Genomic DNA, 27856 nt, shown 5'->3' with positions numbered 1-27856 from the left:
CGTTCATTGCCAACGTACTTATGCGTCATTGTCAAGGCAACGCCTCTATTCCGGGCCGGAAGCGCGGAGAAGAGGCGCCCCCGGTGAAGATAGCAGCCCGGACCACCTCCTCTCCGGACAGCCCTGCAGGACCGGACCAGCGCCGAGCGGAGGTGAGTACTCAGAACTAAAGGGGGTGAGAGGGGGCTGGATGATGTTGAAGGCCGCAGTGGTCTTCAACCTGCGGACCTCCGGAGGTTTCAAAACTACAACTCCCAGCAAGCCCGGACAGCCGATGGCTGCCCGGGCTTGCTGGGAGTTGTAGTTTTGAAACCTCTGGAGGTCCGCATGTTGAAGGCCGCAGTGGTCTTCAACCTGCGGACCTCCGGAGGTTTCAAAACTACAACTCCCAGCAAGCCCGGACAGCCGATGGCTGCCCGGGCTTGCTGGGAGTTGTAGTTTTGAAACCTCTGGAGGTCCGCAGGTTGAAGACCACTGAGGGCGAATGATGAGAAGAGGATGATGAAGGGGGGGGGGGTGTGGGGATGATGAAGGGGGGTGGGGATGATGAAGGGGGGGGGTGTGGGATGATTACAAGGGGATGATGAAGGGGGGATGTGTGGGATGATAAGGGGATGTGTGGGATGATGACAAGGGGTTGATGAAGGGGGGATGTGTGGGATGATAAGGGGATGTGTGGGATGATGACAAGGGGATGATGAAGGGGGGATGTGTGGGATGATGACAAGGGGATGATGAAGGGGGGATGTGTGGGATGATAAGGGGATGTGTGGGATGATGACAAGGGGATGATGAAGGGGGGATGTGTGGGATGATAAGGGGATGTGTGGGATGATGACAAGGGGATGATGAAGGGGGGATGTGTGGGATGATGACAAGGGGATGTGTGGGATGATGACAAGGGGATGATGAGGATGTTAATGACGGGTCTGGATGATGACAGGGGGGGATGAGGTATTTCCCACCCTAGGCTTATACTCGAGTCAATAACTTTTCCTGGGATTTTGGGTTGAAATTAGGGGTCTCGGCTTATACTCGAGTATATACGGTAGATAGATATGAAAGATAGATAGATAGATATGAAAGATAGATATGAGATAGAGAGATATGAGAGAGATATGAGAGAGATAGATATGAGAGAGAGAGATATGAGATAGATAGATATGAGATAGATATGGGATAGATAGATATGAGATAGATATGAGATAGATGGATAGATAGATATGAGATAGATAGATATGAGATAGATAGATATGAAAGATAGATATGAAAGATAGATAGAAAGATAGGAGATAGAAAGATAGATAGGAGATAGATAGATATGGGATAGATATGAGAGATAGATGTGAGATAGATAGATATAAGATAGATAGATATGAGATAGATAGATAGATATGAGAGATAGATATGAGAGATAGATATGAGATATAGATATGAGATATAGAAATAGATATGAGATAGATAGAAGATAAATAGATACGTTTTTGCTATGACTGCACCAAAATTCTGGCAGATTTGCTTTAGTAACTCTTGGCCAATGGTTCCAATTTAGGTGTGAAATGGCCTGAATTCGTCTTCTGCTTCTTTCTGTCCCCATGCTTTACACTGCAGCTCTGTTTGACTGCTGTTTATATTCACCAGAGAAGAAGAAAGTCTGTGTTTTGAAAAATTGATTTCAATTTCAACTAGTAAATAACTTTTATTATTATTATTATTATTATTATTATTATTATTATTATTATTATTATTATTATTATTTAGCTAGAATTACATAATGTTGCTTGCACGGAAGGAAACTGTAGTGTTGATATGTGGACACCAGGTGGCAGTATGACTCCATGTCTTGATCTGTTGTTTTCCTATGTATATACTGGATATCATCCAGAGCAGGTAGCATTTCTGTGCTGCATTATCAAGTGTTTTTATTCCACATAACTGCAACTAGAAACAGCTCGTGACATTGAGAAATGCACCAATATAGGTTGAGACTATACAGCCAACAATGGCTATCCAGGTGGTGCTTCTCCCGATGAACCACAAGTCCCAGTATATGGACACTTATGTTTTATTAAATCGCACATCTGAATTAGATTCTTCATTGGGCTCAAGTGGTTCATTTGGAGAAGCGCCCCCTGGAGATCAGTTTATTTGGTTGTGGATACATTGTGTTACCGAGCTGTGATGCAGGTTTCAGGTGGAGTCTGGCAAATTTCCCAACCAGGGTGCCTCCAGCTATTGCAAAACTACAACTCCCAGCATGCCCAGACAGCCAACGGCTGTCCAGGCATGCTGGGAGTTGTAGTTTTGTAACAGCTGGAGGCACACTGGTTGGAAAACACTGCTATAGGCTCATAGGCTACACTTTTACGTAGAGGACCAGAACAGTCTATGAAGGTGAGTATAGACTTTATCCTCAATAATAAAATGTTATGCAACTTACCTGGATTGACATAAAATCCTTTTCTTGTTGCTCAATCTTATTACAGTGTATCAGCAGATTGTCTGACCCTCCTGATAGAGACATGTTAAATAGTCTAAATACAGTCATGGCCGTGCAAAATTATTGGCACCTTAACTTAATATTTGGTTGCACACCCTTTGGAAAAAATAACTGAAATCAGTGGCTTCCTATAACCATCAATAAGCTTCTTACACCTCTCAGCCGGAATGTTGGACTACTCTTCCTTTACAAACTGCTCCAGGTCTCTTATTGGACGGCGCCTTTTCCCAACAGTAATTATAAGATCTCTCCACAGGTGATCAATGGGATTTAGATCTGGACTCATTGCTGACACTTCAGAACTCTCCAGCGCTTTGTTGTCATCCATTTCTGGGGGCTTTTTGACGTATGTTTGGGGTCATTGTCCTGCTGGAAGACCCAAGATCTCGGATACAAACCCAGCTTTCTGACACTGGGCTGTACAGTGCGACCCAAAATCCATTGGTAATTCTCAGATTTCATGATGTCTTGTACACATTCAAGGCCCCCAGTGCCAGAGGCAACAAAACAACCCAAAACATCACTGACCTCCACCATATGTCACTGTAGGTACTGTGCTCTTTTCTTTGTAGGCCTCATTCCGTTTTCGGTAAACAGTAGAATGATTTGCTTTACCAAAAAGCTCTATCTTGGTCTCATCTGTCCACAAGACGTTTTCCCAGAAGGATTTTGGTTACTCAAGTTCATTTTGGTAAAATGTAGTCTTGCTTTTTTATTTCTCTGTGTCAGCAGTGGGGTCCTCCTGGGTCTCCTCCATAGTGGGGTCCTCCTGGGTCTCCTCCATAGTGGGGTCCTCCTGGGTCTCCTCCATAGTGGGGTCCTCCTGGGTCTCCTCCATAGTGGGGTCCCCCTGGGTCTCCTCCATAGTGGGGTCCTCCTGGGTCTCCTCCATAGTGGGGTCCTCCCGGGCCTCCTCCATAGTGGGGTCCTCCTGGGCCTCCTCCATAGTGGGGTCCTCCTGGGCCTCCTCCATAGTGGGGTCCTCCTGGGTCTCCTCCATAGTGGGGTCCTCCTGGGTCTCCTCCATAGTGGGGTCCTCCTGGGTCTCCTCCATAGTGGGGTCCTCCTGGGTCTCCTCCATAGTGGGGTCCTCCTGGGTTTCCTCCATAGTGGGGTCCTCCGGGGTCTCCTCCATAGTGGGGTCCTCCTGGGTCTCCTCCATAGTGGGGTCCTCCTGTGTCTCCTCCATAGTGGGGTTCTCCTCCATAGTGGGGTCCTCCTGGGTCTCCTGCCATAGTGGGGTCCTCCTGGGTCTCCTCCATAGCGTTTCATTTAATTTAAATGTGGATGGATAGTTCGCGCTGACACTGATGCTCCCTGAGCCTGCAGGACAGCTTGAATATCTTTGGAACTTGTTTGGGGCTGCTTATGAACCATCCAGACTATCCTGCGTTGACACCTTTCATCAGTTTTTCTCTTCCGTCCACGCCGAGGGAGATTATCTACAGTGCCGGGGGTTGTAAACTTCTTGATAATGTTGCGCACTGTGGACAAAGGCAAATCTAGATCTCTGGAGATGGACTTGTAACCTTGAGATTGTTGATATTTTTCCACAATTTTGGTTCTCAAGTCCTCAGACAGTTCTCTTCTCCTCTTTCTGTTGTCCATGCTTAGTGTGGCACACACAGACACACAATGCAAAGACTAAGTGAACTTCTCTCCTTTTTATCTGCTTTCAGGTGTGATTTTTATATTGCCCACACCTGTTAAAGGATCATCACGTGCGTGAAACAATCTTATTTTTCCACAATTTAAAAAGGGGCCAATAATTTTGTCCAGACCATTTTTGGAGTTTGGTGACATTATGTCCAATTTGCTTTTTTCCTCCTTTTTTGGTTTAGTTCCAATACACACAAAGGGAATAAACATGTGTATAGCAAAACCTGTGTTACTGCAATATATATATACAGAGGAGAGGAGATCTATATATATATATATATATATATATATATACACACACACACAAAGGGAATAAACATGTGTATAGCAAAACATGTGTTACTGCAATCTTTTCCTGTGAGAAATACTTCATTTTCTTGAAAAACTTCAGGGGTGCCAACATTTACGGCCATAACTGTGTGTAATCAAAATAGATTTATTTATTTGTTTGGTTTTAGGTGCTGCAGAATCTGTTGGCGCTATGCTAATAAAATTATTTTAATTATTATTTTTAATTATTGCTTACTTTAATAATAATAAAAAATAATAATGTAATACCTAAATCTGAACACCGGATGGCAGTGTGATACTATGTGTGATCTACAGCAGTGTTACCCAAACTTGGAACCCCTAGCTAAAGTCAAACTAAATCTCCCAGCATACCCATAAAGGTACTTCCCAACCTATGTGGCTCTACAGTTGTTGCATGACTACAACTCCCATCGTGTCCTGACAGGAGATGTAGTTTTGCAACAGATGTAAAGCCACAGATTTAAACAAATAAAAAACTGTGTATATGTATATCTATCGATAATGTCTTTTTACCCTGATAGAATGAAATCTGTTTCCACAGTGGCCACTAGATGTCAGTATAACAGTCTACATCAGTGGTTCTTAACTTTTTTTTTTCTCGCGTACCCCTTGACAGCCCATTTCCCAAAAAATGTACCAGTGGATAAGTAATGTAATGTATGTACACAGTGACCTCACCAGCAGAATAGCGAGTACAGCTCTGGAGTATAATACAGGATATAACTCAGGATCAGTACAGGATAAGTAATATAATGTATGTACACAGTGACCTCACCAGCAGAATAGTGAGTACAGCTCTGGGGTATAATACAGAATATAACTCAGGATCAGTACAGGATAAGTAATGTAATGTATGTACACATTGACCCCACCAGCAGAATAGTGAGTACAGCTCTGAAGTATAATACAGGATATAACTCAGGATCAGTACAGGATAAGTAATGTAATGTATGTACACATTGACCCCACCAGCAGAATAGTGAGTACAGCTCTGGAGTATAATACAGGATATAACTTAGGATCAGTACAGGATAAGTAATGTAATGTATGTACACAGTGACCTCACCAGCAGAATAGTGAGTACAGCTCTGGGGTATAATACAGGATATAACTCAGGATCAATACAGGATAAGTAATGTAATGTATGTACACAGTGACCTCACCAGCAGAATAGTGAGTACAGCTCTGGAGTATAATACAGGATATAACTCAGGATCAGTACAGGATAAGTAATGTAATGTATGTACACAGTGACCTCACCAGCAGAATAGTGAGTACAGCTCTGGAGTATAATACAGGATATAACTCAGGATCAGTACAGGATAAGTAATGTAATGTATGTACACAGTGACCTCACCAGCAGAATAGTGAGTACAGCTCTGGAGTATAACACAGGATATAACTCAGGATCAGTACAGGATAAGTAATGTAATGTATGTACACAGTGACCTCACCAGCAGAATAGTGAGTACAGCTCTGGGGTATAATACAGGATATAACTCAGGATCAGTACAGGATAAGTAATGTAATGTATGTACACAGTGACCTCACCAGCAGAATAGTGAGTACAGCTCTGGAGTATAATACAGGATATAACTCAGGATCAGTACAGGATAAGTAATGTAATGTATGTACACAGTGACCTCACCAGCAGAATAATGAGTACAGCTCTGGAGTATAATACAGGATATAACTCAGGATCAGTACAGGATAAGTAATGTAATGTATGTACACATTGACCCCACCAGCAGAATAGTGAGTCCAGCTCTGGAGAGAGGTTGTGTTCTGCTGAGCTCCTGAGACTTCCACAGAAGCAGTGATTTCCATCCGCCCCTCCCCAGGTGGGTGGCATACACCTGGGTAGGTTCTCCTGCTATGGAGCCCAGAGGATCTGGAGCTTCATCTTGCACTCCCCGTACCCGGCCGGCGGGGGGTGCCAAGGAAAATGCCACGGCCAATAATCCGGACGGAATTAGGAGAACAACCAGGGCTCACAGTAATGTGGTGCCCCCTCCCCCGTCCTCAGCTGGGAGCTGCAAAGCCTCCAGCAAAAGCCCTGCAAGGAAAAGAAGCTCTTCCAGGCAGAGGAGTGCAGTGAAGGCAGCTGTGTCTGGACCCTCACAACCCCAGCAATGGGGGGTAAAGGGGAACAGAGAATCCCTGGAAACTTTTGGATCGAGAATCCAGGCGAAGATGGCTGAATATGAACAGCTTGGAAAGCAGCTTCGTGGCCTTAGAGAAGATCTAAAGTTTGCCGTCTATCAAGCGGATCAGGCACCTAAGGCAAAGAGATCAGCATTCAACACCAAGGTGAGATCTCTGAGGAAAGAGGTGGAGGAGCTTGTGAGGAGGAGATCGGACATTGTGGAGGAGCTTGTGAGGAGGAGATCGGACATTGTGGAGGGTGCTGGGTTTCTTGGTGAGAAGCTAATTCATGAAGAGAGGTTCTCCAGCATGAGGGCCTCCAGAGGTGGTAAAAGTCAGCAAGATGAGGATTGTCGCAGTGAGGAGGAGGAGATGGAGGAAGGTGAAAGAGGTGAGGAGGGCAATGTGAGTGAGGGGGATATGGACACTGTTTCGGTATGTGCCACCATTGCTACCCCTGACCCCCCACTTACCCAGAGTGCAGACTATATAAACCCGGCTCAGGTGGCCTTACCTCTCTCCAGTGAGGATGATGACGGCAGTGACTGCGATGAAGGCAGCGGCTTGGCAGACGGGGGTCTCCTGAGGGCGATTGTAATGCAGGAGTCACCCACCCGTCTAGAAAATTTTTCTTTTGGAGACGATTTGGGCCCAGAAGAGAAGAGGAAGAATAAAAAAAAGGGCAAGAAAAGAAAGAAAACTGAGGGACAAGTGAAGTTTGTCTTTTCTCCCTTCCAGCAGTCTGAGTCGGCTGAAAAGTCGGTTCAGGGTGCTGGGTCCCCCAACCTGCCAGACCCCGTTTCTGTAGTGGAGCGGGGCCAGCATGGGGGATACAGTAGTGCACCCAAAATGGCCGTGGGTGCTATAGAAAAAAAAGGGCACCCTCCTGTGAGGGGGGAGGGTGTCCAGTCACCAGAAAATGGCGGCAGATTCACCCGTTCAGTTGAAGTGGGCGGTACTGGTCCTGGCGCTGCAGGGCACTCTCCTGTGAGGGGGGGGAGTGTCCGGGCACCGGACCCTGTTGGTTCAGGGGGCGGTCCCCTAGGTGATGTGGTTGGTACCGGTTCTGGCGCCAGGGGGCACTACGCTGTAAAGGGGGAGGTTCCCTGTGCGTCGGCTGTAGCGGGAGTGAGTCCGGAGGGACAGTCATTTTGCGAGGGGGCGTGGCCACCTATGTCAGATGCGGAGCGTGTGTCTGCACCCCAAGAGACGGGAAGAAAGAACTATGCAGCGCCAATTCTGAAACCGGCAGCCATTAAACATGCAAAAGACCCAGCCAGCCCAGTCTGTAACACATCAAGGGAGAGTGTAGGCAAGAGTGAAAGTGAGAGCAAAAATGGTAATGTGCAAAATGTGAATTATGGTGGTGTGCATGGGAGGAGTTGTGGTAGCAGTGTGGATAAGGGGGGAACTTGTGGAGTGCAAGAGAGGGGTGCAAGTGGAGTGCAAGAGAGGGGTGCAAGTGGTGGGCAAGAGAGGGGTGCAAGTGGAGTACAAGAGAGGGGTGCAAGTGGGGTGCAAGAGAGGGGTGCAAGAGAGGGGTGCAAGTGGGGTGCAAGAGAGGAGTGCAAGTGGAGTGCAGGAGAGGGGTGCAAGTGGGGTGCAAGAGAGGGGTGCTATTGAAATGCAGGTGAGGAGCGGTAGTGGAATGGGAGAGAGAGGTGTTATGGCTGATATTTCTGTCAAGAATAATGGTCCTGGTTTGGTTTCTGGTTCGACTGCCCCCCCGGTAGTGGCTGCTTCTCCCAGAAGCTATGCCAGCGTCACTGCCGGGGGATCCCCATCTCCATCTGGCTCTGGGGGTCACTTGCAACAGCGCCTCCTGGAGGCTCTACGTAGGGGAGACAGGTCGATCCAGGTAGAGGGGAGGGGTGAGGTTGACCTGTCTTTTTGGATAGAAAGACACGGCTTAGGCGCCTTCCGAGAACAAAATGGGGAGGTGGTCTGGTCCCTCCCGACATCCGGGCAGGAAAGTGGCCGTAGGAATGTGGTCCGTTTAGTGTGGAGGGGCGAAGATGCGTGTCCGCCTCGGGGAAAGGTGGTTGAGCTCCTCCTCCGGATGGAATTCAGGGCAAGTGACATCTTTGCCCTGATCCACCCCTACGGTACTTCCGAGTTTGACATCAGCTTCGCTCGGCCAGAGGGTTTGGAACTTTTCTGGTTGAACTATGAGGTGGTGAAAAGCGAGCCCGGCTGGCGGGATTTTGCCGTAAAGGCGATATCCCGTCAGAATTTGGTCAAGAAAGTGACCGTTTTGACACGTAACGAGTCACTATCTTGCTATGACATCATGACCTGGCTCAGCCGATATGGGGATGTGACGGACATGCCAAAAAAGAACTATGATGAACATGGGATCTGGTCTGGGGCCTGGACGTTTTCCGTCAAACTGAAGCGTTCGGGGAGCACTGTTGCCCACATCCCATCAGCTGCTTTTCTTGGGAGAGACAGAATCCAAGTTTTCTACCAGGGGCAGCCCAAGGTCTGTCACAGGTGTGGCAGCCCCACTCACTTTAGCGCAGCCTGTACCGTGCAGGTCTGTGCACTGTGAGGTGGGGTAGGTCATCTTGCCGCATCCTGTAGGCAGATCCGGTGTCATCTGTGTGGTGTCTTAGGACACCCTTTCAGCTGTTGTCCTAGCGCCTTTGCCCGTGCGACGGTCACCTTGGCTGGAGATGGCAGTAATGTTGCTTCAGCTGGGGAGGGCACGAGTGCGGGTGAAGGTGCAACAGGGTCAGTGAAGAGGAAAAGTCCCGGCAAGCTGAGGCGGGAGGCTAATCGCAGAAGGAGCAGGGAGCTGGAGAGTTCCCATGTGGCAGGGGTAGCTTCTGACCCTGCTCCAGAGGTTAGTCCTGAAACTGCTGAGGCCCTGGAGGAGAATGTGCTGGATGAGGAAATGAGGAGAATCTGTAGAGAAGAGGGCAGCAAGGCCGATCTTTCCGATTCCTCCCACTATGAAAGTGTGGATGAGGAGGGTGAAGAGCGGCCAAAAAAGAAGGGCAATAAAAGGGGAAAGAAGAGGTCAGAGCCCTCTAGTCCCCGTGCTACGGACCAGGTCCCAAGCGGAAGCTTACCTGCCCCCTCTCTGATTGATCTGTCTAATCGGTACTCTGTCCTTGAAGACATCTCCTCCCCTTCCTTGGAGGAGGGGGTCGAGGATGGGGTGCCTGAAGTGGGGAAGCCTCAAGGGGGAACTGGGCCCTGTCCTGAAGGGGCAATTTCCTCAGGGGATGGGGCCAAACCGGAGCCAGGTGGAGATGGGGATTCAAAAATGGACCTATCAGAATCAAAAAAACGGTCCAAAGAGAAGGAAGCCTCCTAGTCTGGGGATGAGGGGGTGAAGAAAAGACAGAAATGATGGGGTTAGGGCCATCTAACTCGATCACCCATGATGGCGGCACTCACCCCATTGACGCTGGCATCTATTAACTGTGCCAGCATAAAGTCTGATACGGCTAGATTCGCAGCCTTTGATTTTCTCGGCCGTGTTGAAGCCGATATTTTGTATCTGCAGGAGACCAGGTTGTCAGATCTAGCCTCCCTGGTAAAAGCCAGGAGAGAGGGGAGGCGCGGCCCCTCCCACTGGTCTCTTGCGGATGAGCCGTATAGTGGGGTGGCGGTCCTTTTTACCGCTCCGGTTGAATGCCGACGGGTTATTGAGTTAGAAATGGGGAGGTGCCTGATCTTAGATGTCCTCATGAAGGGACAAAAGCTCCGGCTCATTAACATCTACGCCCCACAAACCAAGTGGGACCGTAAAGATCTCTTTGAGGATTAAGCCCTTTCTTTTTACAAGCCGACAGGTGATCTTTGGAGGGGATTTCAATACTGTCACAAGGTCCCAACATAGGAGAGGTTCCAATGATCGGTTGGCTTATGATAGCATAGCTCTCAATAGTATAGTTAGGGAAGCTCGCCTAGAGGACGCCCACATCCGGAGCCCCTCAGGCCACGCGGGTTTCACCTATCATCGAGGTAGCTGCAGGTCTAGAATAGACAGGTTTTATTTGAAGGAGGAAGCTGTCTCTTCCGTAGTGTCCGTGGTTGAGGTGGAGTTCTCCGATCACTGTATGATTTCTTTTTCCTTGAATGTTTCAGAGACCCCCCGGATGGGTAAAGGTTATTGGAAGCTGAATTCGTCCCTCCTGGAGGAAGCTGAGGTAAGACAGTCCTTTGAGGATTTTCTTCAGAGTCAGGTACCTTTACTGGACCTTTGTAGTAGTAAGTCAGAGTGGTGGGAGATGTTCAAGAAGAGGGTTGCGGGGTTCTTCCGCCAGCTCTCGAGCCTCAGGTCCCTAAACAGGTATCGCCTGTATCAGGGACTGAGGAGGAAACTCGAGCTTCTTGTTTCGACTGGAGGTAGCCGGGAGGATATCTCCAGAGTGAAGTCCTTGCTGATGAGGTGTCAGTACGATAGGCACGCATCTTTGGTTTTTGAGAGGGATTTCGGGAAATACCGCTCGCCCGACCCTTAAAGAAACTGTAAGATGTCAGTGAGTAGTAAAGTCATTTCAGGACTGATCGATAGTACAGGATCTCTGAATCGGTCCAGATCAGGGATCCTGGAGGTCGTCAGATCCTTCTACTCGCACCTCTTGGGAAGGAAGGATCTAGATCGAGACAGGATGTCGGCTTTCCTGGCTGAAACCATTCCTGAGCCAGGGGTAGACCCCTCTCTTGATGTTTTGGCAGAAGAAATCAGGGAAGAGGAAGTGAGACTGGCGATCGAGGGGCTTGCCCCCAAGAAGTCACCAGGTCCGGATGGCTTAACATCCGAGTGGTACAGGGCCTTTAAGGAGTCTTTAGCTCCCCTCTTGACTGAGGTATTCAATGAGTGTCTCTCCTCGGGCACTCTGCCGAAGTCAATGAGGAGGTCAGCCCTGATTCTTCTCTCAAAGGGTAAAGATCCCAGCCGTATTGAGAATTGGAGGCCCATAGCTCTTCTCAATACGGACAGGAAGCTTCTGGCCAAGATACTGTTTAATCGGCTGGTGAAGTTTGCACCCCGGCTCCTTTCGGGGGCTCAGCACTGCTCTGTTCCAGGCCGAAGCACCTTAAGTGCGGTCCTTAGTGTCAGGGAGGCAGTGGAGCGGAGTAGTGCGGGTCTCTGGAAGGGGTACCTGCTGTCCCTGGATCAGGCCAAAGCATTTGATCGGGTGAACCATGACTACCTCTGGTCCGTCCTACTGAGATATGGCTTACCGTGTACTTTTGTTAATTGGCTTAAGATCTTGTATACAGGGCAGAGAGTTTCCCGCTGGTGAACGGTTGGTCTGGCCACTCTTTTGAGGTGGGGTCCGGAGTCCGTCAGGGTTGTCCTTTGAGCCCGCTTTTATACGTGTTCGCAATCGACCCCTTCGTCCGGAGGGTAGATTGTGGGCCGTTGGCGGGAGTCGGGATGAGTCTGGCGGAGCTGGATGTTGCCCAGAGAGTAGTGGCGTACGCTGATGATGTCACCATTTTCGTGTCCTCGAGAGAGGAGGTTGATGTGGTGATGTCGGAGGTGGAACGCTACTCGGAGGCATCCGGGTCTAAGATCAACCGGGATAAGTGTGAAAGTCTTTGGCTGGGAGGGGGAGATCCCACGTTTGATCTCCCGGACACCCTTCCAGGGCCCCAAGAGTCAGCAAAAATTCTGGGCATCACATTCGGCCAGGATGATTATCCCACCAAAAACTGGGATGGTAAGCTCCAGGATGCCACTCAGAAGGTGGACCAGTGGAAGGGTTGGTCTATGACCCTCAGGGAAAGGGTACACCTGATCAAATCGTACCTGCTCCCCTTGTTTATCTATCTGGGCAGCGTATGTATCTTGCCAGAGGCTTACTATACTAGGATCTACAGCCTGTTTTTCCAACTGTTATGGGGGAACAGGATGAACCTAGTCAAGAGGGAGGTTACGTACCGCACGAGGAGACTAGGGGGTTTATCTATGGTAAACCCTGTGGTGTTCTTAACGAACACCTTCTTGAAAGCTAACATCTCGAACCTCTGGTCAGAGAGGGCTCCTCCATGGGTACTCTCCTGCAGGGAGTGGTTTCGGCCTTTCTTCCAGGAATGGGAGACAGGAGGGCAAGTGAAGGACCTCCGTACGCCCCATGGATATCTTCCGGCTTACGCTACCCCGACTCTGAAGGCGATACGTCGGTGGCGTCTGGGAGTGTGGGAGATCAGGACCCAGTCAAGGCAGTTCCTTGACAAACGGGTTCTGTTGACCCACTTCCAGAAGCCTCTGGCACTCAGGGACTGCCCAGGTCGGGATCTGAGGGTGGGGTTGTATCTTTTAAACATGAAAAGGATCCCCCAGAAGTTTTGGGACTTGGCCTGGCGCTGCTTTCAGGGGAAGCTATATGTGAGGGACAATTTGAAGTGTAGGAGATCTGATCACCGGGGGTGTCCCCGAGAAGAGTGCGGGGACATGCTGGAAAACATGGACCATTTCCTGCTTCATTGTCCCTTTAATATAGTGGTCTACAACCGGGTGGGCGCTTCCATCGGCTGGAGTCAACTTGCCGGCCTTACCTATCCGGAGTGGGCTTATGGGGCATTCAGGACCCTGGGTGGCCGTGATCGGGGCACTTTATTCTTAGTCAGTTTAGTGGTTAGATACTACACGTGGAATGCACGGTGTTTAGTGTCTACACAGCGGAAAGTCCTCTCCGAGGTGGAGGTCTGTAGGAACATCACTGGTGACCTCGGGAAGATCAGGTCTTTGGAGTATGGCAGTCTTGGTACCAGTAGGGCTTCTCTCCTATGGAGAGGGTTTTCTTTTGATGTGCCATAGGTACTAGACCTTTTGGGTAGAGTACCCTTGATTTGGTTAGGGACAGTGATGTAGGGACAGGGTTAGGGTGATAGTAGGGTCAGTTTATTTTTAGGGATAATGGTAGGGAGAGAGGTAGGGTGCAGTTAGGGAAAGAATATAATTTTTGTATGTATTAGGATTGCCATCCTTCTTCCTGGTGGTGGGCTAATGCATGTGCACCATAGCTTTTTGTTTTGTTTTCAGATGTTAAGGTTATGAAGGGCTTACAGGCACCGAACTTGGGCCTAAAGTGGGTTGTATTGTTTGTTTATGTATATTGTAATGCTGATAATGATAAAGTTGGTTGGGAGGAGTTCTAGGTTGGGAGGGTGTATTTATGGGTGGTGGTGGTTGTTTGTTTTGATGGACCTGGCATGGGTCAGTTATGGACTGGACATTGAGGACTATGAACTGTATGGACTCTGACCCCTGTACAGGAGGGCGGGTGGTGTGGGTGAAGGGACAGTTTAGTGTAGGTTGTTTTATTGTATTTGTAGGTGTATTTTCTGTATATTTAGGTGTATATAGTGTATATAGTCTATATGTATAATATGTTATAATTTTGTTTATCTTATATTATGGCAGTCGAACCAGTTGTTATTTTTGTAGTAATTTTTCTTTGGTATTTTTGTATCCCATAGTGGATTTCGTTTTTCTTTGGTCTAGGTCTTCTTTTCCCCAAGTTTGGGTGTTTTTGAGTTATAGATTTAATTTTCTTTCTTAACAATTAGGGGAAAAAAAAAAAAAAAAGTATGTGTATATATACATATATATATTAAATTAATGGGGTGTAGTGGGAGTCCTTGTTGTGTGTGTTTTCCCAAGTTTGGGTGTTTTTGAGTTACAGCTAAATTGTGCTATTTTTATGTTTCTTTTTTGGTAACGCAAGTTGAGTATGTATGTGAGTGTTGTTAGATATTTGGTTATGTAAGGTGTGTCTCTAGTATTTTCTAGGGAAAACTTGGCTGGCTGGTTAGGCAGGATTTATGTTCTTTTTTTTTTTTTTTTTTTAAATGTAAAGTTTATGTTATTTTATGTTGTTGTTTTCAGTTATGGCAAAGTTGTGCTGGTTTTGTGTTTGTTATGATTTACATTTTTCTAATAAAAAAGATTTACAGGATATAACTCAGGATCAGGAGTAATATCTGGTATACACCATAGCTGTACTCACTATTCTGCTGGTGGAGTAATTGTGTACAGGTTTGGCACTTTATTTATTTTTTTTAGAAGAATACAGATATGTTATTTCTAATCCCAAATAGAACCCAATATGAGAATTTTGTCGCTGAATGATCACATGACTCGCAGGTTTATTACATAAAATGGTTGTTATTCAGATCACGTTGCATTCCATGTAAATCGCTTCATTCCGAAGAAGTGAAAAAAAAGTATAAATTATGTAATGACCTCGGTATTGATAAATACAGTACATACATACAGACCGATCTCTGGTGACCTATACATGTTATACACAGCGTCCTATATATATACATCAAGGGCTTCTTCCCAACACACAGAATTAAAGGGACGGACTGAAAATGCGTTAGACGTAATCGAGGAGTCTTAGCGAGACAAGACCATGATGAACGGTTTAGCGAAATCCCAAAGTGACCTTTGTCTGACTCCATTTTGTCTAAATTATTATCGTTAAATTGGTTGAAACCCTTAACAGAAAGATTTAGTAACACTGACCCCTACAGGCTGGGGGTGGAATAATGCTTTCTTTATGGTTGGCATTTTTTTAAGGACAATTGTGCAAATTACATCCAGTGTTTTTTTTTTTTTTTTCTTTTTCCAATTTCGATTGAAATTGGTCTCATTCAAAACCTGGGCAAGTCCTGCTCACAAAGCTGAGTGTTTGTTACAGTGTATCAGCGTAGACATCTGCATAAAACTCGCAGTTTGTCCATGCATGCGTGTTACGTGCATAATTTTTACATTTGTATTATAGACACAATTCCTGGCCTGGTGTTTCCCAACCAGGGTGCCTCCAGCTGTGGCAAAACTACAACTCCCAGCATGCCCGGACAGCCAAAGGCTGTCCGGGCATGCTGGGAGTTGTAGTTTTGCCACAGCTGGAGGCACCCTGGTTGGGAAAAAACTGTCCTGGTCTTATGGGCATATTATGGATGCTGACACACTGTAACAAACTGCAGCTCTGTAAGCAGAACGACCCGAACTGACAGGTGCATCGCCTACGCTGACACACTGTAACGAACTTCAGCTCTGTAAGGCTGGGTTCACACCATGTTTTTCAAATACGGTTACCGTATACGGTTTTCCGCTAAAAAACGTATGGCAAAAACCGTATGCAACCGTATGACTCCAAATTAAAACGTATACGGTTTTTCTCCGTACGGTTCTATCCGTTTGCATCAGTTTTTGCCAACGGTTTTGCTATTTTGTTGGAATTAGTTTTCCAGCAATTTAATAAAGTTACTATTGTTCTATTGAAATTCCAATCTGCGCATGTGTCAACTCCAAAAACGGATTAGCAAAACCGTGTGCAACCGTATTCTGAAATTCTGTGTACGGTTCTCATAGACAACAATGTTAAAAGAACCGCATACGGTTCGCATACGGTTTTCCAACCGGAGACAAAAACGTGGTCGACAGCGTTTTTGCCTACGGTTGAAAAATCGGCAAAACCGTATCCGAGGCAAAACGGATGCAACCGTACACAACATTGGGAATACGGATTCCAATGCATTCTCTATGCATACGGTTTTGGATACGGTCGTATACGTTTTTTTGCGGAAAACCGTATACCGTTACCTTATTTGAAAAACGTGGTGTGAACCTAGCCTAAGCAGGACTAGAATTGATTCTTTTTTTTTTCCCCCAGTCTTTAAATGTAACTTATTCCAATTCACTGAAAGCAAGCAGAGTTGGTGCATTGCAAAAACACTATTTGAATCCTATAGTACCTCTTAGTTCTAAAAGCCAAAAATATCTCACCCTAGGCCTCGGGCGGCCATATTGTCCCTATGGTCCGGAAGGTCTAATGTTCTCTGGGATGGACCTGATTGGCCGTTTTTTTGTCAGACAATTGCGACTCAATTTATTTCAAGTACTGATATCGTAGAGCACCAAAAAATTTTTTGCACAAATGTAAATTTTAAAGGGGTACTCCGGTGGAAAACATTTTTTTTTTTTTTTTTTTTTAATGAACAGATGCCAGAAAATTAAACAGATTTGTAAATTAATTCTATTAAAAAATCTTTATCCTTCCAGTACTTTTTAGCAGCTGTATGCTACAGAGGAAATTCTTCTCTTTTTGAATTTCTTTTTTTTGTCTTGTCCACAGTGCTCTCTGCTGAAACCTCTGTCCCTGTCAGGAACTGTCCAGAGCAGCATAGGTTTGCAATTGGTATTTTCTCCTGCTCTGGACAGTTCCTGATACAGGCATCAGGTGTCAGCAGAGAGAACTGTGGACAAGACAAAAATGAAATTTGAAAAGAAAAGAATTTCCTCTGTAGCATACAGCTGCTAAAAAGTATTGGAAGGGTAAAGATTTTTTTTTTATAGAAGTCATTAACAAATCTGTTTAACTTTCTGGCACCAGTAAGTTGATTTAAAAAATGTTTTCCACCCGAGTACCCCTTTAAGACGAGACCCTCTCCCCAGTTATAAAATACATTAACCCCTCTAATACATAGAACAGTGAGGCTATCGCTCGGAGAGGCCCTTGGCTGCTGTTTTCACTGCTACATAACTGAACCTCAGCAGCCGTGTAGTTGTTACCGGGGAAGCTGGATAGCAACCAAAATGGCCACCGCTGTACAACTTTCCTACAGGTTTTGAGCAGTGATATTGGAGCAGGATATGTATCACCAGGGAAGTGCACATATGTTTTGGGGGGCAGGGGCTTCTTGTAATTCTTTATATAAATGCCCACATAATGATGCCAGGCTGCCCAGGGCACTTATAAGAACATGAGAAGGGCAGGGGCTACCTGCACGTCCCTGTGTATCACCATATTAGTGAGCAGATTTCTCATTTAGGGGACTTAGTCAACCAGTTTACCTGGAGTCCTGCCAGGTGAATTCAGGGCTCTGGAAAAGCTGTGCTGCCGCCAACCCTCTTCTGAGGCTGTAATGGCATTTCCATTGGTTGTCACCCAACTTTCCCAGATCGGAGTTAATGAAAATGTATTATGGTTAAATGGAGAGACATCAATAACCACAGACGTATGGCAAACACCAGTGACCCTCAGAATAGACTCTTCAGATACATATCCGGCAAAAAAAGCCATGAACCCTGATGACCAAGATGTCAAGAAGTTCTCCAAGGATCTGGTCGTCTCGCATTCGGACAATCCAAGAATGAGGAGCGTGTATCCGTGGTCTTTGAGTTTACGATGTCCATCTGAGAGCAGAAGACAACAGGGGGGGCAATGGCTTCATGAAGAACCTGTCACCGGCGGTCGTCTTCTCATGGCCAAATGGAAATGTCCGAAGACCAAACTATGAACCGATGAGTCTTCTTCGTGGTCTCCATGTAGTCGGGAGTCCAGGATGTCTCATCTTCCCCTCATGTTGACTCTTCCAGAAGTCTTCGCTCCAGGATGTCTCTCCCCGTATGGATGTAAATTAACATTGTCCCGTATAGAGTAGATAGTGGTTTGTTTTTAATGGTGGCTCCTGCGATGGAATTCCTTCTAGATCGAGTCTATGGCCGATGCTTGGTTGAATGTATTAAATATCTAACAGAGGATCGATGTGACGGCCGGGACTGTGTCTCTGAAAAACGAGAGAGAGAAGAGAGCGTAGGGTTAACATTGAGCAGTCCCCATTACCAATTAAGAAGAGATGGGCTGAGACCTGACTGTGACCCCTGACCCCCCAAACTAGGGCTTATGTGACCTGATTAAAGATGCACAAATTTAGGAGTAACCAGTCAAAGCTGTAACCGGACCTCAACCATTTATAATGCAGATTACGGGGTTGAGGGCTGTTTGGGCACCGACATGACTGCTGACTCTGCACTTACTCACATGGCCATAGAAGTGAATGAGGAGAGATCATTTGTCCTTCAGATCACGGATCCTGTTCTGGGGGTCCATGATGACTTTTCGATGACTGACTGCTCTTTCAAATGAGAGATTTTCCTTAAAGGTACAGACATCCTAAACTCTGGACTTTCTTCTTCACCATGTTAGTGACCACAGGCCTCAGAGGGGGGACAACTACCCCTTTAAAATGCCTTTCTGTCTGTACAGGGGTATGATGGCCTATCCACAGGATTGATAGACGGGTACCAACATATGACAACCTGCTGATTAGCACAACCAGAAATACAGAATGTACAGGAGCCGACTCCATATACTGTCTGTAGTGATGGTGCTGGGGTATACGAGCTGGTGCCACTACCACAGTGTGGAGCTGAGGCTTCTGATGCTGCACAAGGGATATATATATGTGTGTGTGTGTATATATATATATATTTGCCTCCCTATGGAAGATTTCAACTGCCTGATCCTTTCACCCCCAGGGAGATAACTGTCTGATCCTTTTACCCCTAGGGAGATAACTGTCTGATCCTTTCACCCCCAGGGTGATAACTGCCTGATCCTTTTACCCCCAGGGAGATAACTGCCTGATCCTTTCAACTACCAGGGAGAGATCTGCCTGATCCTTTCATCTACCAGGGAGAGATCTGCCTGATCCTTTTACCCCCATGGAGAGATCTGCCTGATCCTTTTACCCCTCACCCTCTTTATGAGATAATTGCCACCAGGGGGTGTCAGGAGAGAGCTGTTGGCCGAACAAGTGTTCTTAGGAGTTCAGCCACAAGTGCAGGTCAAGTTTTGGTTATAGAAACTCCATAAATGATATCTATGATCCATCCCAACCACATAACATGGTCGCGGTCATCACAAAGTCTGGACGAGAAGAGCAAATATTTGTTAGGACTTACTGAGAAATGCCTGTAGATGGGCGGACATAAGCGGGGGAGGGCCTCCTGCAAATACAGAAAACAGGTGAGCATGGTATACAGTGCAAATACAGAATACAGGTTAGCATGGTATACAGTATAAATACAGAAAACAGGTGAGCATGGTATACAGTGCAAATACAGAAAACAGGTGAGCATGGTATACAGTATAAATACAGAAAACAGGTGAGCATGGTATACAGTCCAAATACAGAAAACAGGTGAGCATGGTATACAGTATAAATACAGAAAACAGGTGAGCATGGTATACAGTGCAAATACAGAACACAGGTGAGCATGGTATACAGTATAAATACAGAATACAGGTGAGCATGGTATACAGTCCAAATACAGAAAACAGGTGAGCATGGTATACAGTATAAATACAGAAAACAGGTGAGCATGGTATACAGTATAAATACAGAAAACAGGTGAGCATGGTATACAGTCCAATACAGAAAACAGGTGAGCATGGTATACAGTATAAATACAGAAAACAGGTGAGCATGGTATACAGTCCAAATACAGAAAACAGGTGAGCATGGTATACAGTCCAAATACAGAAAACAGGTGAGCATGGTATACAGTCCAAATACAGAAAACAGGTGAGCATGGTATACAGTATAAATACAGACAACAGGTGAGCATGGTATACAGTACAATACAGAACACAGGTGAGCATGGTATACAGTACAATACAGAACACAGGTGAGCATGGTATACAGTCCAATACAGAAAACAGGTGAGCATGGTATACAGTGCAAATACAGAAAACAGGTGAGCATGGTATACAGTGCAAATACAGAAAATAGGTGAGCATGGTATACAGTATAAATACAGAAAACAGTTGAGCATGGTATACAGTACAATACAGAACACAGGTGAGCATGGTATACAGTATAAATACAGAAAACAGGTGAGCATGGTATACAGTCCAAATACAGAAAACAGGTGAGCATGGTATACAGTCCAAATACAGAACACAGGTGAGCATGGTATACAGTCCAAATACAGAACACAGGTGAGCATGGTATACAGTATAAATACAGAACACAGGTGAGCATGGTATACAGTGCAAATACAGAATACAGGTGAGCATGGTATACAGTCCAAATACAGAAAACAGGTGAGCATGGTATACAGTACAATACAGAATACAGGTGAGCATGGTATACAGTATAATACAGAAAACAGGCGAGCATGGTATACAGTGCAAATACAGAAAACAGGCGAGCATGGTATACAGTACAATACAGAACACAGGTGAGCATGGTATACAGTGCAAATACAGAAAACAGGCGAGCACGGTATACAGTGCAAATACAGAACACAGGTGAGCACGGTATACAGTGCAAATACAGAAAACAGGTGAGCATGGTATACAGTGCAAATACAGAAAACAGGTGAGCATGGTATACAGTCCAAATACAGAAAACAGGTGAGCATGGTATACAGTCCAAATACAGAAAACAGGTGAGCATGGTATACAGTGCAAATACAGAATACAGGTGAGCATGGTATACAGTGCAAATACAGAAAACAGGTGAGCACGGTATACAGTACAAATACAGAAAACAGGTGAGCATGGTATACAGTACAAATACAGAAAACAGGTGAACATGGTATACAGTCCAAATACAGAACACAGCTGAGCACGGTATACAGTACAAATACAGAACACAGGTGAGCATGGTATACAGTCCAAATACAGAAAACAGGTGAGCATGGTATACAGTATAAATACAGAAAACAGGTGAGCATGGTATACAGTACAATACAGAACACAGGTGAGCATGGTATACAGTATAAATACAGAAAACAGGTGAGCACGGTATACAGTATAAATACAGAAAACAGGTGAGCACGGTATACAGTGCAAATACAGAACACAGGTGAGCATGGTATACAGTCCAAATACAGAAAACAGGTGAGCATGGTATACAGTACAATACAGAACACAGGTGAGCACGGTATACAGTGCATATACAGAACACAGGTGAGCATGGTATACAGTACAATACAGAACACAGGTGAGCATGGTATACAGTCCAAATACAGAACACAGGTGAGCACGGTATACAGTATAAATACAGAAAACAGGTGAGCACGGTATACAGTATAAATACAGAAAACAGGTGAGCACGGTATACAGTCCAAATACAGAACACAGGTGAGCATGGTATACAGTCCAAATACAGAAAACAGGTGAGCATGGTATACAGTACAATACAGAACACAGGTGAGCACGGTATACAGTGCAAATACAGAACACAGGTGAGCACGGTATACAGTCCAAATACAGAAAACAGGTGAGCATGGTATACAGTACAATACAGAACACAGGTGAGCATGGTATACAGTGCATATACAGAAAACAGGTGAGCATGGTATACAGTACAAATACAGAACACAGGTGAGCATGGTATACAGTCCAAATACAGAAAACAGGTGAGCACGGTATACAGTACAAATACAGAACACAGGTGAGCATGGTATACAGTCCAAATACAGAAAACAGGTGAGCACGGTATACAGTACAAATACAGAACACAGGTGAGCATGGTATACAGTGCAAATACAGAACACAGGTGAGCATGGTATACAGTGCATATACAGAATACAGGTGAGCATGGTATACAGTACAAATACAGAACACAGGTGAGCATGGTATACAGTACAAATACAGAACACAGGTGAGCATGGTATACAGTCCAAATACAGAAAACAGGTGAGCATGGTATACAGTACAAATACAGAAAACAGGTGAGCATGGTATACAGTGCAAATACAGAACACAGGTGAGCATGGTATACAGTACAATACAGAACACAGGTGAGCACGGTATACAGTACAATACAGAAAACAGGTGAGCATGGTATACAGTACAAATACAGAACACAGGTGAGCATGGTATACAGTACAAATACAGAACACAGGTGAGCATGGTATACAGTACAAATACAGAACACAGGTGAGCATGGTATACAGTACAAATACAGAACACAGGTGAGCATGGTATACAGTCCAAATACAGAAAACAGGTGAGCATGGTATACAGTACAAATACAGAAAACAGGTGAGCATGGTATACAGTACAATACAGAAAACAGGTGAGCATGGTATACAGTATAAATACAGAAAACAGGTGAGCATGGTATACAGTCCAATACAGAAAACAGGTGAGCACGGTATACAGTCCAAATACAGAAAACAGGTGAGCATGGTATACAGTCCAATACAGAAAACAGGTGAGCATGGTATACAGTCCAATACAGAACACAGGTGAGCATGGTATACAGTACAAATACAGTACACAGGTGAACACGGTATACAGTCCAAATACAAAAAACAGGTGAGCATGGTATACAGTACAATACAGAAAACAGGTGAGCATGGTATACAGTATAAATACAGAAAACAGGTGAGCATGGTATACAGTCCAATACAGAAAACAGGTGAGCACGGTATACAGTACAAATACAGAAAACAGGTGAGCATGGTATACAGTCCAAATACAGAACACAGGTGAGCATGGTATACAGTACAATACAGAAAACAGGTGAGCACGGTATACAGTACAAATACAGAACACAGGTGAGCACGGTATACAGTACAATACAGAACACAGGTGAGCATGGTATACAGTCCAAATACAGAAAACAGGTGAGCATGGTATACAGTACAAATACAGAAAACAGGTGAGCATGGTATACAGTATAAATACAGAAAACAGGTGATCACGGTATACAGTACAATACAGAAAACAGGTGAGCATGGTATACAGCGCAAATACAGAACACAGGTGAGCACGGTATACAGTGCAAATACAGAACACAGGTGAGCACGGTATACAGTACAATACAGAACACAGGTGAGCACGGTATACAGTACAAATACAGAAAACAGGTGAGCATGGTATACAGTCCAAATACAGAAAACAGGTGAGCATGGTATACAGTACAATACAGAACACAGGTGAGCATGGTATACAGTACAAATACAGAAAACAGGTGAGCATGGTATACAGTACAAATACAGAACACAGGTGAGCATGGTATACAGTACAAATACAGAAAACAGGTGAGCATGGTATACAGTCCAATACAGAACACAGGTGAGCATGGTATACAGTACAAATACAGAAAACAGGTGAGCATGGTATACAGTCCAATACAGAACACAGGTGAGCATGGTATACAGTATAAATACAGAAAACAGGCGAGCATGGTATACAGTATAAATACAGAAAACAGGCGAGCATGGTATACAGTGCAAATACAGAAAACAGGCGAGCATGGTATACAGTGCAAATACAGAAAACAGGCGAGCACGGTATACAGTGCAAATACAGAAAACAGGTGAGCATGGTATACAGTGCAAATACAGAAAACAGGTGAGCATGGTATACAGTCCAAATACAGAAAACAGGTGAGCATGGTATACAGTCCAAATACAGAAAACAGGTGAGCATGGTATACAGTGCAAATACAGAATACAGGTGAGCATGGTATACAGTGCAAATACAGAAAACAGGTGAGCACGGTATACAGTACAATACAGAACACAGGTGAGCATGGTATACAGTCCAAATACAGAAAACAGGTGAGCATGGTATACAGTACAAATACAGAAAACAGGTGAGCATGGTATACAGTACAAATACAGAAAACAGGTGAGCATGGTATACAGTACAAATACAGAAAACAGGTGAACATGGTATACAGTCCAAATACAGAACACAGCTGAGCATGGTATACAGTCCAAATACAGAAAACAGGTGAGCACGGTATACAGTACAAATACAGAACACAGGTGAGCATGGTATACAGTACAATACAGAACACAGGTGAGCATGGTATACAGTATAAATACAGAAAACAGGTGAGCACGGTATACAGTCCAAATACAGAACACAGGTGAGCATGGTATACAGTCCAAATACAGAAAACAGGTGAGCATGGTATACAGTACAATACAGAACACAGGTGAGCACGGTATACAGTGCATATACAGAACACAGGTGAGCATGGTATACAGTACAATACAGAACACAGGTGAGCATGGTATACAGTCCAAATACAGAACACAGGTGAGCACAGTATACAGTATAAATACAGAAAACAGGTGAGCATGGTATACAGTATAAATACAGAAAACAGGTGAGCACGGTATACAGTCCAAATACAGAACACAGGTGAGCATGGTATACAGTCCAAATACAGAAAACAGGTGAGCATGGTATACAGTACAATACAGAACACAGGTGAGCACGGTATACAGTGCAAATACAGAACACAGGTGAGCACGGTATACAGTCCAAATACAGAAAACAGGTGAGCATGGTATACAGTACAATACAGAACACAGGTGAGCATGGTATACAGTGCATATACAGAAAACAGGTGAGCATGGTATACAGTACAAATACAGAACACAGGTGAGCATGGTATACAGTCCAAATACAGAAAACAGGTGAGCACGGTATACAGTACAAATACAGAACACAGGTGAGCATGGTATACAGTCCAAATACAGAAAACAGGTGAGCACGGTATACAGTACAAATACAGAACACAGGTGAGCATGGTATACAGTGCAAATACAGAACACAGGTGAGCATGGTATACAGTGCATATACAGAATACAGGTGAGCATGGTATACAGTACAAATACAGAAAACAGGTGAGCACGGTATACAGTACAAATACAGAACACAGGTGAGCATGGTATACAGTCCAAATACAGAAAACAGGTGAGCACGGTATACAGTACAAATACAGAACACAGGTGAGCATGGTATACAGTGCAAATACAGAACACAGGTGAGCATGGTATACAGTGCATATACAGAATACAGGTGAGCATGGTATACAGTACAAATACAGAAAACAGGTGAGCATGGTATACAGTGCAAATACAGAACACAGGTGAGCATGGTATACAGTACAATACAGAACACAGGTGAGCACGGTATACAGTACAATACAGAAAACAGGTGAGCATGGTATACAGTACAAATACAGAACACAGGTGAGCATGGTATACAGTCCAAATACAGAAAACAGGTGAGCATGGTATACAGTACAAATACAGAAAACAGGTGAGCACGGTATACAGTCCAAATACAGAAAACAGGTGAGCATGGTATACAGTACAAATACAGAACACAGGTGAGCATGGTATACAGTACAAATACAGAACACAGGTGAGCATGGTATACAGTCCAAATACAGAAAACAGGTGAGCATGGTATACAGTACAAATACAGAAAACAGGTGAGCATGGTATACAGTACAATACAGAAAACAGGTGAGCATGGTATACAGTATAAATACAGAAAACAGGTGAGCATGGTATACAGTCCAATACAGAAAACAGGTGAGCACGGTATACAGTCCAAATACAGAAAACAGGTGAGCATGGTATACAGTCCAATACAGAAAACAGGTGAGCATGGTATACAGTCCAATACAGAACACAGGTGAGCATGGTATACAGTACAAATACAGTACACAGGTGAACACGGTATACAGTCCAAATACAAAAAACAGGTGAGCATGGTATACAGTACAATACAGAAAACAGGTGAGCATGGTATACAGTATAAATACAGAAAACAGGTGAGCATGGTATACAGTCCAATACAGAAAACAGGTGAGCATGGTATACAGTACAAATACAGAAAACAGGTGAGCATGGTATACAGTCCAAATACAGAACACAGGTGAGCACGGTATACAGTACAATACAGAAAACAGGTGAGCACGGTATACAGTACAAATACAGAACACAGGTGAGCACGGTATACAGTACAATACAGAACACAGGTGAGCATGGTATACAGTCCAAATACAGAAAACAGGTGAGCATGGTATACAGTACAAATACAGAAAACAGGTGAGCATGGTATACAGTATAAATACAGAAAACAGGTGATCACGGTATACAGTACAATACAGAAAACAGGTGAGCATGGTATACAGTGCAAATACAGAACACAGGTGAGCACGGTATACAGTGCAAATACAGAACACAGGTGAGCACGGTATACAGTACAATACAGAACACAGGTGAGCACGGTATACAGTGCATATACAGAAAACAGGTGAGCATGGTATACAGTACAAATACAGAAAACAGGTGAGCATGGTATACAGTACAATACAGAACACAGGTGAGCATGGTATACAGTACAAATACAGAAAACAGGTGAGCATGGTATACAGTACAATACAGAAAACAGGTGAGCACGGTATACAGTACAAATACAGAAGACAGGTGAGCATGGTATACAGTACAAATACAGAAAACAGGTGAGCATGGTATACAGTCCAATACAGAACACAGGTGAGCATGGTATACAGTACAAATACAGAAAACAGGTGAGCATGGTATACAGTCCAATACAGAACACAGGTGAGCATGGTATACAGTCCAAATACAGAAAACAGGTGAGCATGGTATACAGTACAATACAGAACACAGGTGAGCATGGTATACAGTACAAATACAGAAAACAGGTGAGCATGGTATACAGTACAAATACAGAACACAGGTGAGCATGGTATACAGTACAAATACAGAAAACAGGTGAGCACGGTATACAGTCCAATACAGAACACAGGTGAGCATGGTATACAGTACAAATACAGAAAACAGGTGAGCATGGTATACAGTACAATACAGAAAACAGGTGAGCATGGTATACAGTATAAATACAGAAAACAGGTGAGCATGGTATACAGTCCAATACAGAAAACAGGTGAGCACGGTATAGAGTCCAAATACAGAAAACAGGTGAGCATGGTATACAGTCCAAATACAGAAAACAGGTGAGCATGGTATACAGTACAATACAGAAAACAGGTGAGCATGGTATACAGTACAAATACAGAAAACAGGTGAGCATGGTATACAGTGCAAATACAGAACACAGGTGAGCATGGTATACAGTACAATACAGAACACAGGTGAGCATGGTATACAGTCCAAATACAGGAAACAGGTGAGCATGGTATACAGTGCAAATACAGAACACAGGTGAGCATGGTATACAGTGCAAATACAGAAAACAGGTGAGCATGGTATACAGTCCAAATACAGAAAACAGGTGAGCATGGTATACAGTATAAATACAGAACACAGGTGAGCATGGTATACAGTCCAAATACAGAAAAAAGGTGAGCACGGTATACAGTACAATATAGAAAACAGGTGAGCATGGTATACAGTACAAATACAGAAAACAGGTGAGCATGGTATACAGTACAAATACAGAAAACAGGTGAGCATGGTATACAGTATAATATAGAAAACAGGTGAGCATGGTATACAGTACAAATACAGAAAACAGGTGAGCACGGTATACAGTACAATATAGAAAACAGGTGAGCATGGTATACAGTACAAATACAGAAAACAGGTGAGCACGGTATACAGTACAAATACAGAAAACAGGTGAGCATGGTATACAGTATAAATACAGAAAACAGGTGAGC

General features: G+C 44.6%; 1 protein-coding gene across 2 annotated transcripts in view; it reads right to left on the bottom strand.

Moving 5' to 3' along the window:
- Positions 1-16943: 16943 nt before the first annotated feature.
- The window catches only part of MEGF6 (multiple EGF like domains 6), a 447412-nt gene continuing 436499 nt past the window's right edge, over positions 16944-27856 (bottom strand). For both annotated transcript variants that reach the window (XM_056544570.1, XM_056544571.1), the window contains 2 exons: positions 19341-19385; positions 16944-18163 (listed from right to left, as the gene is read on the bottom strand). In XM_056544570.1, the coding sequence (XP_056400545.1) occupies positions 18093-18163; positions 19341-19385 (116 nt within the window). In that variant the 3' untranslated portion in view covers positions 16944-18092. The remainder of the gene's footprint in view (positions 18164-19340; positions 19386-27856) is intronic.

This window comes from Hyla sarda, chromosome 10 (genome assembly GCF_029499605.1).
Source record: "Hyla sarda isolate aHylSar1 chromosome 10, aHylSar1.hap1, whole genome shotgun sequence".
In the NCBI taxonomy this organism is placed as follows: Eukaryota; Metazoa; Chordata; class Amphibia; order Anura; family Hylidae; genus Hyla; species Hyla sarda.
Note: the sequence above shows the minus strand (reverse complement) of the source record. Positions and strands in the feature narration are given on the sequence as shown.